Source organism: Phocoena phocoena, chromosome 7 (assembly GCF_963924675.1).
Source record: "Phocoena phocoena chromosome 7, mPhoPho1.1, whole genome shotgun sequence".
NCBI lineage: Eukaryota > Metazoa > Chordata > Mammalia > Artiodactyla > Phocoenidae > Phocoena > Phocoena phocoena.
Window position 1 is genome coordinate 99,844,523 of NC_089225.1, and position 13,002 is coordinate 99,857,524.

General features: G+C 43.6%; 1 protein-coding gene across 1 annotated transcript in view; it reads right to left on the minus strand.

The window, feature by feature from the left end:
* Positions 1-8,689: 8,689 nt before the first annotated feature.
* FARSB (phenylalanyl-tRNA synthetase subunit beta) overlaps positions 8,690-13,002 on the minus strand; it is a 66,556-nt gene continuing 62,243 nt past the window's right edge. Inside the window, exon 17 of the mRNA XM_065880033.1 lies at positions 8,690-8,973. Coding sequence (XP_065736105.1) covers positions 8,822-8,973 — 152 coding nt within the window. The 3' untranslated portion in view covers positions 8,690-8,821. The remainder of the gene's footprint in view (positions 8,974-13,002) is intronic.

Below are 13,002 nucleotides of genomic sequence, written 5' to 3' on the forward strand. Positions count from 1 at the left end.
CCCTCCACGTGCCTGCAGATCACAATGTAGCACAGGATTTTCTTGCCCAAATAGGCGACTCATGCTTCCCGAGTGTAACCAAAGCATGTGGTGTCTCGGGGCCATAGGCTCCGGGTTTCTATTTTGGAAACTTTCAGCTGTCTTGCTTATGTACCGTATGTAAATTTATTCTTTTTAAAATAAAATCATTTTTCTTTGATTAAGATTTTTTAAATGCTTTAAAAGCCCAGTGTTCTACCACCTTGGAATTTTTTTTTTCCTAGATCTTTTTCCCCCAGATCCTCAGGGTTCATGCGACCTGAGTTGAGAAGAGGCGACAAAAAATAAACAGGAGGCTGTACAATTCTCTATCGCTGTCACGATTCAGTCACGTGCAAATGTTGGTGAGCGTCATAGATAGCAGCCACAGGTGTGATGAACAGGAAGTAAGTGGTAAGATTGCATGCTTAATTACCCTCCTTCAACTCCTTGATACTAAAGAGCATCCTTTTAACCATACGTAGAGATAAATGTCTCTATGTATTGAAAGGTAAGTGTTAAAGGTGAGGCTGGTAAAGGTAAGTAAAACAGATGAGTGTTTTACAGATGAGTATGTTGTCTGCTGAACAAAATGGACATGACCGCATTTCACATTCACATCATTGCAACGATATGCTCTGCCTTTAAGCGTCCCTTGCTACTTGAAATGGTGCCAAAGGCTGATGACACTCTTCTTTGCAAGGCTGAGGCTAGGACCTATTTGTACCTTGAATGCTGTGTATTTCATTAATACCTAATATATTAGCTGCATGCTTGAGGCCGGATGAGACCTCATCTGCCCTGTGGAGTTCTCTCCAGAGAGAGGAGACTCAGGCTCAGAAAATTACAATCCGAGACCCAAAGTGTTAAGGCTGTAGGGAAAAGATAACTTTGTAGTGTGAATTGAGAAGAGGGAGAGAGGAATTCCAGCTTTGAGGTCTGTGACTCAAGGGAGGCTCGTGGGAAAAGTAGTGTGTGAGCCAGGCTTAAAGAACAGATGGGTTTGCACAGGGATGTGATGCACAGTAGGTATGAGATGGTACTCCATGGTGAGGGCACAGCTTGCCAGAGACACTTCTCCAAAAACCTCCAGCTCCAACAAAGAGAAGACAGGCCACACCCGTGCTGGTGAGTGTGTGTGGGAATAACAGTGGTGGCAGGGGTGGGATAAACGGTGAGCAAGGGGCTTTGGTGTTACAGAACCGAATCACAAGAACAGGAAGGAAGCAGAAGCAGCTCTTTAGTCCGTTTCCTTGCCTCCACGTGGGACCATCCAGAGGAGTTGACATCTACAGGCGATTAGTCTCCTTTCATTGTTCTTCATTCGTATATTTACCCGTGGGTGCCTTCCCTTTCTGCAGTCTCTGAACCTGTCATTCCCACGTCCTCTTGTTCGTCTCTCAGCAGACGGGACGGCAGCGAGGGACTCAGTCTGCGCCCTTGGCGCCCGTGCCTCTTCCCTCTTCTCTTTCTTTGCTCAGCTCCCTGAAGCAGTCCCATGAAACTTCATCTTAAAAACATTTTACCATGATCCTGGCTCTTTCCAGGGCCTGTAAATACTCCGCGTTGCTCTTTGATGATCAAGAACCAAGCCCTGTTTCTCTAGTAAGAGAGGTTAACCAGAAACAAGTGGGATGTGAGTATAGACGTATCTCGTTTTATGGGATAGATGTTTTCCTAAAAGCTGCCTGTGTTTTGATTGTTTAAATGTGAATTTTAAGTGCAGTGAGGGATTTGCTGTTTAAAAGTCATATGGCAGTTCTTCATTTCTGTAAACATAAGGCTCCTTAATGGATTATTTGGGACACACCACGCACGCATTTTTTTCTTCAAGTGGGGCACACCTGTAGTGCAGACTTGACTACTTACAGGATGCATACTAAGAAGAATGAGAGCTGAATGTTAAATTCTTAAAACTGTAGCCTCATGAGACAAGGGAAATCTATACGAAGCCAAAATCCTTCTTCCTCTTCCATGCCTGTCTGTATAGCAAGCAAAAGCCAGCAAGACAAGCAGGGATGTAGCTGGAGTTCCGGCTGGGACGCTTCTTCCCTGCACACACTCAACACACCTGCTGGCACCTGTAGCTGGCACTCTCTCGCTATGACATCAGGGTCCCCTTGGTTGGAGCACAAGCCAGATTCTTTCTCAATGGAGAGGTTCAAAGAATGTCAATGCCTCTTCAATACACACAAAGCCAGCCTTAGAGCACTGCGGGTGGGGCAGGGTGACAGTTGGTACTGCCATCATGCCATCTACCTGCATGCGTGAGCCTAAATAGGAGCCAGGATCTCCTGGGCTTCCGGTCTGCAGTGTCATGTGGGAACCAGGTGGATGACCCTGTGACAGGGGAAACTGTGCAGGGCACCCTAAACACAGACCATTTTAGCCATCTTAATTAGGTACTGATAAAAATATTTGGCTGGAAAACTAGTTTTGCTGTGGGGGAATAAAACCACAGCTTAACGTAAATCTTCATGAAGTGAGTCAATCAGTTCTGCTATTAAATAGGTAATAGTATTTTCATCAGGGTGTCCCTTTCTACTTTATCTCCAACATCATAGTTTTTTCATTGATAGAAATTCAAAATATCCACCTTCCACGTCTCGACTTGTTCAATCTTCGCTCTGGCTTCTTAAAGATGTGGGATAGAGTTATAATATCCTTGTCTATTAATTTGATCAGCTACGTAATTTTTCAGTCTGTTTTTTATTCATTTTTCCCCTTCCTATTGGTTGTATTTGCCACTTTCTTTGCCTGATACTTTTTTTTATTGGATGCCAGATACTGTGAAGTTTACAGTGTTGGGTGCTGGGTATTTTTTTTTATCACTATACATATTCTTTGTTCTAGGATGCAGTTCATTCCTTGGAAGTAGTTTGATTCTTCTGGACCTTACTTTTAAGCTTTATTGGTTGAACCAGAGTAACGCTTAGTCTCGAGTTGGTCTCCCCACAACGGAGGCAAAGCCCTTCTGGGTACTCTCCCCATGGTTTCTGCTGTTTGCTAGCTCCGGCCCACCTCGTGTGGGCTCCCAGGGCGGTTCCCTCACGTCTGTGGATGTTCCAGGCGGTCTCCTCTTACCGAGCAGTTCCCTCACATGCACGCACTGCCAGTGCTCAACTTACGACTCAAGGACGGGGCCTCTGCCTCTCTCTCCTCGGCTCTTTCCACTTCCCTGCCAACTCTAGCCGCTTCGGCCTCTGTGGACTCCCAGCTCCGTCTCCTCAACTCCTGGAGACCTCCGACCTCCACCTGGGTCCCCACCGCTGCACCAGAGCCTGGACTCTCTCCAGGCCGTAAGCTGGAGAATCACAGGGCTTTTCTCTTTTCTATCTCTTTTCTATTGTTTCTTTTCTATCTCTCGGGGAATCACTGGCCTTTGTTGCCTGGTGTCTAATGTGTTGATAAACCATTGCCTTAACGTATTTCATTTGGATTTGTTAGATGGGTAAGCAAAGGAGGAAAATGTTCCTTGGGAAGAAGGAAGTAAAGACTACATGTATGGATCAACTAGGATGCAAGATGCTGAACTAACTTGAAGACTGGAGAGGAGGTCAGTCAGGTCCAGCCGATCCATGCTTGTTTTCATTATGCTCCAGAACAAACCCTGTCCAGGGCTTCCCCGTGACAGTGGTGCTCTGTGTTTCCCACAGGTTGTCTCACCTACACGATCTCTCTCCTCCCTACAGCATGGTTTGCTATTGGGGCACCTTTCCGTCTGCCTTATTTTGCTTCATTTGCTGCAGGCTCACTGCCAGTGCTCTGGGTTTAAACGTTGTGCCCGAAAATCACAGCTAAGAGATCTCCAGTGAATCCCGTCCGTCTCTGAGTAGCCTTTCAGCACCAGTGTGGATGTCTACACGGGTTTGCCTCTGTTACAACTGGTTTCTTGCTGGCCCTAAGTAGGTATGCATTTTAGGGGTGGGTGGAATGTAGGAAATTTCTTTTTCTACCAGGTTTGGAACCAAGCAGGCACATTTCCTCAACATCCTCACTTTTCTGTCTTAAAGAAAGGGCAGATTTGCTTTGCATGTCTGACAAGTGCCTCCTAACAACTGGGAGGGGTGGGGGAGGGCTTTTTCAAAATGTGTTCTAATGCAGAACATGTCATGTTCCTGATTTCCTTAAACAGAGACAATCAAGCCCAAACCTATGGATGAGGAGTGAAGAACTTGAGTGTGGGCCTCAAGTATATTTTTACTGCACTGCATGGGTCACATGAGGGAGAAGAAACAGGGCTTTAGCCATACATAATTCAATTAAACCCTCTGCTGGAGGTGTTTGTTCAACCCACGGTCTACATGTTTACAGTCATCCTTTCTGTTTACTAGAAAGTTGAAGGTGGGCAGGAAACCTGAAAACAAAGCAGGCGGTAGTGGAAATGAAAATCACCCGGACTGTCGTCAAGTACTTGCCACGTGGCTCCTCTGCCTTTGTCCAAGGAGGCCGATTGCCCCACATGGACTGTGGTCAGGGGCCTTAGGGAGCTGCTCACAGATTGTCCCAGAGGTGAGCCCTGCCTTGAATCTGATTATGTATGCCATCCTCTACTTTTTTTTTTTTAAGTTTTTTGCTTGTTTTATCTATTTCTTTTTGGCTGCATGGGGTCTTTGTTGCTGTACGCGGGCTTTCTCTAGTTGCAGCGAGCGGGGGCTGCTCTTCGTTGTGGCGCGTGGGCTTCTCATCGTGGTAGCTTCTCTTGTTGCGGAGCACGGACTCTAGGTGCGTGGGCTTCAGTAGTTGTGGTGCACGGGCTTAGTTGCTCTGTTGCATGTGGGATCTTCCCAGACCAGGGCTCGAACCCATGTCTGCTGCATTAGCAGGCGGATTCTTTTTTTTTTTTTTGCTGTACACGGGCCTCTCACTGCTGCGGCCTCTCCCGCTGCGGAGCACAGGCTCCGGACGCGCAGGCTCAGGGGGCCGTGGATCACGGGCCCAGCCGCTCCGCGGCATGTGGGATCTTCCCGGACCGGGGCACGAACCTGCGTGCCCTGCATCGGCAGGCAGACTCTCAACCACTGCGCCACCAGGGAAGCCCTACAGGCGGATTCTTAACCACTGCACCACCAGGGAAGCCCAATCCTCTACTTTTTAAAAAAATTATATACATAAAATTATTCAAGCTCCTTACATAGTAAGTCACAACTCAGAAGATCAGATGTCAAATGCTTTTCTTATTTAGAGGAAATATTTTGCTGAAGGCAGTTGTATTGCTTTAAGGCCACCTGTTTGCTTTTGGATGAAACAGACAAAAGAGCCAAGTCAGTGCCAAGCACTGGGGTCAGTGACATTTACAGGAAACACCAAGCACAGAGGCTAACACCCAGACGAAAGATTGTGTGTGATGAGCCCATCACTACTGAGGGCAGAAGCAGTGGCTAGGCGAGCTAGTTCCTAGTTAGGCTACTCCTATGTAAAAGGTAATAGCAGAATTTCATGTGCCCTGCATTGAGAAATCGAACGTACTGAGATTATATACAGCTCAAGAACAGAAGTCACATCTAAGAAATTCCAGTGTGGTATTCAAATATCTAAGACAATACCAAATGTGGATAGTTATAGTCTTGCATCTTTAGGGATGGTTTTTCATGGTCCCTAAGCCAGTGCTATTTTAGGGGGAGGCATATGGAAGTCCACTGGAGCACTCTTTGTAATTGCAGAGTTGGCAACAACAGAAGGTTCACCAGCAGAGGAAGAGCTGAACAAATTATGGACATCCATGCCATAGGACTTTGTATCATTTAAAAGGTAGGTAGGTCTAAAGGTACTGGCCTGGAAAAATGGGACATATTAAGTGAAATGTCATGATATACACTATAGAAAACAGAAACCAGTAAGTAAAGCATGACCCCAAAACTGAGCATGTGTGTGGGTCTGACTGTCTAAGGAAAATGTCAGAAACAACGTGAACTGTTAACAATGGTTAGTTACTTTAGAGGATTGCGGGAGGAAGGGTAAATTAGGTTGGGATGGTCTTACTTTTTACAGTTTTTTAAAGTAGTGAAGTTTTAATTTTTTGTTTTTTAGTATTTTATATATAAAAAACAAAACTGGTAAAAAAAAGAAAACCTCAACATTTGGGTAAGTAGGTAAATGATGCCAAACATTGAGTGATCCATGGGCTCTATGTCACTCTTACTAGGTGTCACAAACCCACTTTTTAGCCATGTGACATCTGGGCACATTATTAATCTCTGTCAATTGTTCTCATCCTATAAGTCAGGGAGAATCCCTATTCTAACTCCCTCCTACAATTGTTAAACCAAGAAATTAAAATGTTGAGACAAAATCGCATGTGAAAATACTTTATAAACTGAAGAGTAATGCAAGAATGTCAGGCTGTAGAAGTTAATCTGTAAGCTAGAACAGGACTCAATTATATCTAATTCCTCTTTTAACACGAGGGCTCCCAGTTTTTACTACGTAGGTGTGTCTTCTCCAGTAAAAGCTTTCTGGCAGGCAGTGCCCACAGACTGCTCTGGCTCCAGTTCAAATGCCTCACCGGGGCGAGTGTAAGACGATCTGGCTGTGGAGCCTCCACTCATAAGCCGAAGATTCGTTTCTTCTTCTCATGTACCCGATATTGTTATTCTTCCTGCTGTCTCCTGCTTCAGAGGGCAGAAACCTCCACATGACGGATGGAGTTGATCTTACCCCCTTCATGCTGGGATATACAGTTAGGTATCACTGGGTTTTTCATTACAAGTTGTTTCTGACCATCCAAAAATTATGCAGGTGGCTGGCTGCTAACAGAACTAATGGCTCCACCCACTTCAACAATGGCTATCACATGACTCACAGACCCTGATTTCAATCATAGCGAACTTGAAACTGGGGGAGGATGTCTCACTAATGGTAGTGGACCAGTAAGCCATCATGCGCAGACATGCCGATTCTAAAATTCATGCTCTTTTACCCTTTGTGTGCATCTGCTGGTGTTCGTATTAAAATACAACATGTTGCATTAATTTTTCTCTCCCAGCTTTACTGAGGTATAACCTACATTTTAACTACCTCCTTAATTAAGGTATAGATACTTCCATCACCCCAAAGAGTTTCCTCTTAACTCCCTGCAGTCAATTTCCCTTCCACAGGCTCTAGCCAATCAATCAATCTGCCTTTGACTTTTCTAGAACTTCATATAAATGGAATCACTTGTAGTCTTGTGTCCGGCTTCTTTGACTTAGTGTAGTGTTTTTGAGATTCATTCATGTTGTTCTGAGTATCAGTCGTCTTTTTTTTTTTTGGCTAAGAAGCATTCCATAGTATAGATATACTATAATTTGTTTATCCATTCATCTGTTTGAATAACACTGCTGTGAACATTTGCATAAAAATCTTTGTATGGCCATATGAGTAGAGTAAACCTAGGAGCAGAATGGCTAGATGGCAGATGTATGTTTCATGACTTAACATATTGCAAAACTATTTTCCAAAGTGGCCGTTATCCCTTTACATTCCCACCAGCCACACATGAAAGTTCCAGTCTCGCCAACACTTGGCATAGTCGGTCTTTTTAATTTTAGCCATCTTAATTCGTATTTATTTTTTTCTTTGCATTTCCCTGATGACTAATGATGTTGAGCATCTTTTCATGTGCTTATTTCATTTATCTTCTTTTGGGAAATGTCTGTTCACATCTTTTGTCCGTTTTTTAAAAACTGGGTTGTCTTAAGTGATAAGGAATCTTTATGAATGCTGGACACAAACCTTTTGACGAGCATTATTTTTAATGGGCGTATCTCACTTCATTACTGAAATGTAAGGATCAGCTCACAATGGGATTAGGAAGGAGGAGATGGCTGTATGTTCACAAATCTTGCTAAGCTGGACATTGCTGCCCTGATTCAAGGTAGTAATATAGTATTAGGTGCAGCAAAAGCTCCATAAACAAAATTCTTGTCTATCCTTATTAGCTATTTCTACAGGGACTTACTCTGAAATTGTTTTACAGTTCATTGTGTTTCATATCGTCTCAACAGTAACTGAGAACTTTTCTCAAACATTACACCCAGCTTTTTTCAATACGTGGTACCTACTGGAGGATTCTAGATCAAAGTATTAAAGTAAATTAGGAGGTTAAGACAAGGCAGACTGGCAGAAGCTTAGCTTCAGAGAAGGAGAGACCTAATACCTCCGTATAAAATAAGACAGAAACTAGCAGCTCTATTAATTATTTAAAGCCATGATTTTATAACACTGACAACAATAAAATGTATGGCCTAAGTTCTTCATTGTTTCCTAACGTTCATGGTGCACTGGTACCAGTGTGTCCCTTTTAACTCTTCTAGCAAGTAGCCAATACCGATGCACCCTCAAATATTTTGAATATATGTGCATTTTTCTTTCACTTTAAGATGACTTCAAAGGCTGTAACTATTACACCATCACTAATTCTTAAAAGTTTTCTAAAAATGCCGTTATTGTTTCCCAGCGATGAGCATGCATCAAACACAGAAAATAAGAACTAAAAATTCGTAGTTAATCTCGTACGTGTGCTCTAATCAGCTATCTCATTTCATCAGGGAAAAGAACAGGATTCTGTCCTGCAGACGTGATGGTGAGAGGCTCTGATGTGTGGAGAGCTTCTCTGTTTCTCAGAACAGCTCCTGGGCTCTCATGTACAAGCTGGCCTGATGCGGGGATGGCAGTACCACCCACGGAGCCAGACACTGCTTTCTACTTTATTCAACATTAATGCACAAGCACAAGTGGACTGACTTACTGTGGGGACAACTGAAGGGCACCTAGGAGGAGAGAGGGACCCTCGGGGCGAGAACCACACAACAGAGACCCATCTTCACAAAAACGGCTCAATGTTGATTTCCACGCAGGAGCAGGGCATGGTCAGCTCGAATTTGGTGATAACATCAGGATGAAGGACCCCCAGCTTCCCGATGCTCTGACCCCGGGCAAAGATCTCAGCACATCGCCCGGGGAAGAATGCAGGGCCTGAAAAACAGGGAGAGAAAAATCAACGTTTCTCCTGGAAAAAACGTCAATAGACATTTAACATTGAAAGCTCACTAGTCTACTTTGAAAAATAACTATTCTTCTTTAAACCACTGGCCATGAAATAAGAGTGCTCCCTCACACTTTCTGGTCTTAAAAAAGAAGCATTTGAGACAGCTAGTGGGAAGCAGCCGCATAGCACAGGGAGATCAGCTCGGTGCTTGTGACCACCTAGAGGGGTGGGAGGGAGGGACACGCAAGAGGGAAGAGCTATGGGAACATATGTATATGTATAGCTGATTCACTTTGTTATAAAGCAAGAAACTAACACACCACTGTAAAGCAATTATACTCCAATAAAGATGTTAAAAAGAAGCAGCATTTTATAAGGAAAGAAAAGGTTAGGGGCAAATATGAAAATCAGGCCCTGTGTTTTTTTTATCACAGCAGTCCGGGAAGGATGAAGAAAAGGAGGCTGAAGGAGCAGAGGCGGGAGAAGACTTGGGAAGTATGCAGACGTGGGACTGCTCTACAGAGGACAAAGGGAAAAATGAAATGTAAAACCAACGACTTTGCCTGGGAAGAACCTGTTTTGAAACAGGTTTTTCCATAGTAATACTTGCTGGATTAAAAGCCTACACTGAATTCATGTACTATTCAAAACATCACTCTTTTCTACCTCATTCCATAGAGAAACGCGAGCTGCCCTGTCATCGGCAGGCGTAGGCCTTGTACCAGAAATGTGACCCACATTCCTGTGGGAAAGAGAACTTCCTAAGCAGTTCTGGCACATCTACTGTAAACCCGCAGCAGAGGCTAGCCCCAGAGCAAGGCTGGCTGGGTTGGCCTCTGATTTACTCAAGACAGGCAGAAGGTTCCCTTGCCATCTGGGTGCCAAGGCACGGATACGGCTTACCAACCCAGTAACAGTTCTTGAGGTTTAAACAGCTAAAAACAAGCGAGCAGACAAACGTACAGGCCCACTGCATAGTCACTAAGTTACCAGTGCCACAGGGATGCATCAACGCTCCATACTCTACTGAGGTTAAAACCAATGCTGACTCATTTCTCTCATCACCAACTTGTAAAGGGATTAGGTCCACAGCTCCTGACTGATTCAACCAAAATATCTACTGGCATGAACTATAAAATGCTGAGCCACAAGCCTCCAGCCCGCCATTTCAGAGCGAGTGCATTATTTATGAAAGAGTAAACTTCTGAGTCTCTACTAATGGTTCCAAGGTCAGCATAAGGGAGAAACACAGAACTGGTGGGGTGTGTGTGTGGGTGCTACCATTAAGTCAGCACCAGTCACACCACAGAGACACAGGACGACTATGCAGAAGGATGTTTTCCTGAAAAATATTTTTAACTGTCATTCTTAAATAACCCCAAAGCAACCTGGTTGAATTATAAGGTGGCCTTGTTTCTCACATGCCCCCAAACTAAATAATTCTGCTTCACTATTAAAGCAAAAATTTCAATGAACTGCATTTGAAGTTCATAATTGTTTGGCTACGTGCATTAATCCACACTTGGAAAGAGGGATCAAATAAAATAATACAGAAACCATACTGCATCGATAATGTACAGCCTAAGAGAGAGACAAATGTTGCTAAATCTGACAAAGATGGCATGTTTTAATTCTGTCAAAATAAAAAACCTAACTTAAAAGATAAAACCAGGCCAAAAATAAAACACATAAGTTGTACTCCCTGGCGGTCCAGTGGTTAAGACTCCATGGTCCCAATGCAGGGGGCATGGGTTCAATGCCTGGTCGGGGAACTAAGATCCTGCATGCCATACAGTGTGGGCCCCCCCCCCAAAAAAGACCACCCCCCCTCTCCCACCAAATAAATATTCACATGACAAGTCTGTAAAAGTGCTGGTGGTAAGTGGTATAACCAAGAATCAGAGCTGAAAGGCCTGCCCCAAAGTCATTTATTCTATCACCCCTGGCACCCCTTATACAGAATTACATCTGAATAAACTACACTATCTGAAAAAGATACCAGATTATTTTTTTCTTTTTCCAGATTATTTTTAAAGGCCATTCAGAGAGGAAGTTTTCGAGAACTTCCCTGATAACCTTGCTATGTTTAATCCTCACTGTACCCAAATCCTTCCTTTTAATCTATCTTCAAATTCCAGTGTGACTGGATTCATTTTAACTGAAGCATAAAACCAAACTATTTTAGAATCTAAGCCAGATGTGCTAGCTCTGACAGTGTTAGCAAAATAAAGCCTCAGAGATAAGAACTTAGAATTTTTACGTCATAAAGCAACTTTCTGAATCAGAGCTTTTTAAGCAAAATTCAGTCACGTTCTTCTTCAGCTGGCAAGCATGATAAGCCAGCTGGACCTCTCTCTCTCCAGAAGTTTGCACCAAACTGCTGAAGCTCACTAACCAGCTAAATACTTGGTCAAACAAAAGAACATTCATATCATTAAATAGAATTTTCCCCCTGTCCAAAGAAAAGCAAAAAGAACTGAAATTCATATTATGCATTATTTAAAACATATCCAGGTGTGGGAACATTCTAAATGGCACATATCAAAAGCTCTCAGCCCAGCACGGACCCGTCCCAGTCACCTCAGCATCCTAAACTGTCCCGGGTCAGAGGCCCTCCCCACAGAGGAGCTGCTTCGCAGTGAAGCAGGCACCAAAGGGGTCCTCTGCCCTCCCATCCAATGCTAATGCTCCCCTTCCTATCCACATGTGAAAATTAAGCCCAATGATGCGATTTCTGTATAAACTCCACTTTGCCGAAAACTGCACATTTTAACCTGTGATGACAATTTTAACTTTCTTGCCATTTTTCATTTCTACAAGGTCTTAAGATTTGCTGATTGATGCCTCTGTTGAGTTACAGCAAGGCTAAAGGTCTCTTCTTCAGACAAACTGAGAGGCACACAGAAGTGCCTTCAAGTTTGTAAGGGGTACAGAGAGAAACTGTACCACTTGACTGATGTATGTGAACTAGAAATACTGAGACAATTTTAAGTTACTAGAGCATAAGCATTTCTCAGTGCTTTTAAAAAATCTTTATGGTTCAAACCAATCTTTGCAGACAGAAGTGAATGGCTTCAAAGAAGGGCAGATGAAAAAGAGAATTGCTTCACTAACAAAAAAAAGGGAACACACCCCACTAAGGCAGCAATTAGGCCCGAGTTCAAAGATGAGAGCATCTCCTCCATCAGCAGGAGGGGAGCTCAGCGGATCGATGTGATCACAATGCTCTAGTTAGGACCAAGGCAACTTAAATCAGAGTCTTTCCAGAAGTAAAAGAAGTCACATCTGAATGGAACCTAAATATGGGTCTAGGCTTAGGAAAAATCAGACCTGGATGGTAGCCAGAGGCTACTTTGATCTCATTAGCAAACAAAAGTATTTCTGGAGAAGAGCAGCCTGCTGTGTCCAGAGTCAGAAAGCTGCCAATTCAAGGGAAATCATGTTGCCTTGTGAATGGGAATTCTGAAATTCAAATTCTACAAAGTACCTTCTTTTTCTTTTAATCACCCATTTAGGCCCAAACAGAGTTCTGGTTTACTGTTGTACCAAGGTACATAAATACTACAATTTTCAACCTGTGCCCAAAACACTCTCCAGCAAAAAGCCTCTCGGCCCACTTTTCTACCTAGTTCCTTATACCGTTTAAACCTTCAGCTTTGCTGGTATCCATCACAGCAAAATGGCTTCGAACGGAAAACAGACATGGGAAAAATAGTGTCCTCTGTTGAAGTACATGTGGAAACCCAGACAAAAGAAACATCAGTTAAGCACAAACAAGAATTTAATTTCCAGAACTTAGTGGGGTGTAAGTAAGTCCCTTAATGAAAGCTTTTGTAGCATCTCCTCAAGGTCTATAATTGTCTCTCTGTGCTCAAACGGCAGGACCACTTTGAGGACCTTGGGGGCAATTCTTGGGCCAGTAATCAGCACAGCACCCAGTCTTCAGCACATTTTCTGGCTAATTGACCTTCAAAGAGTTTGTGAGCTCCCTCTCTTGCTCGTTGCCAAACACCTTT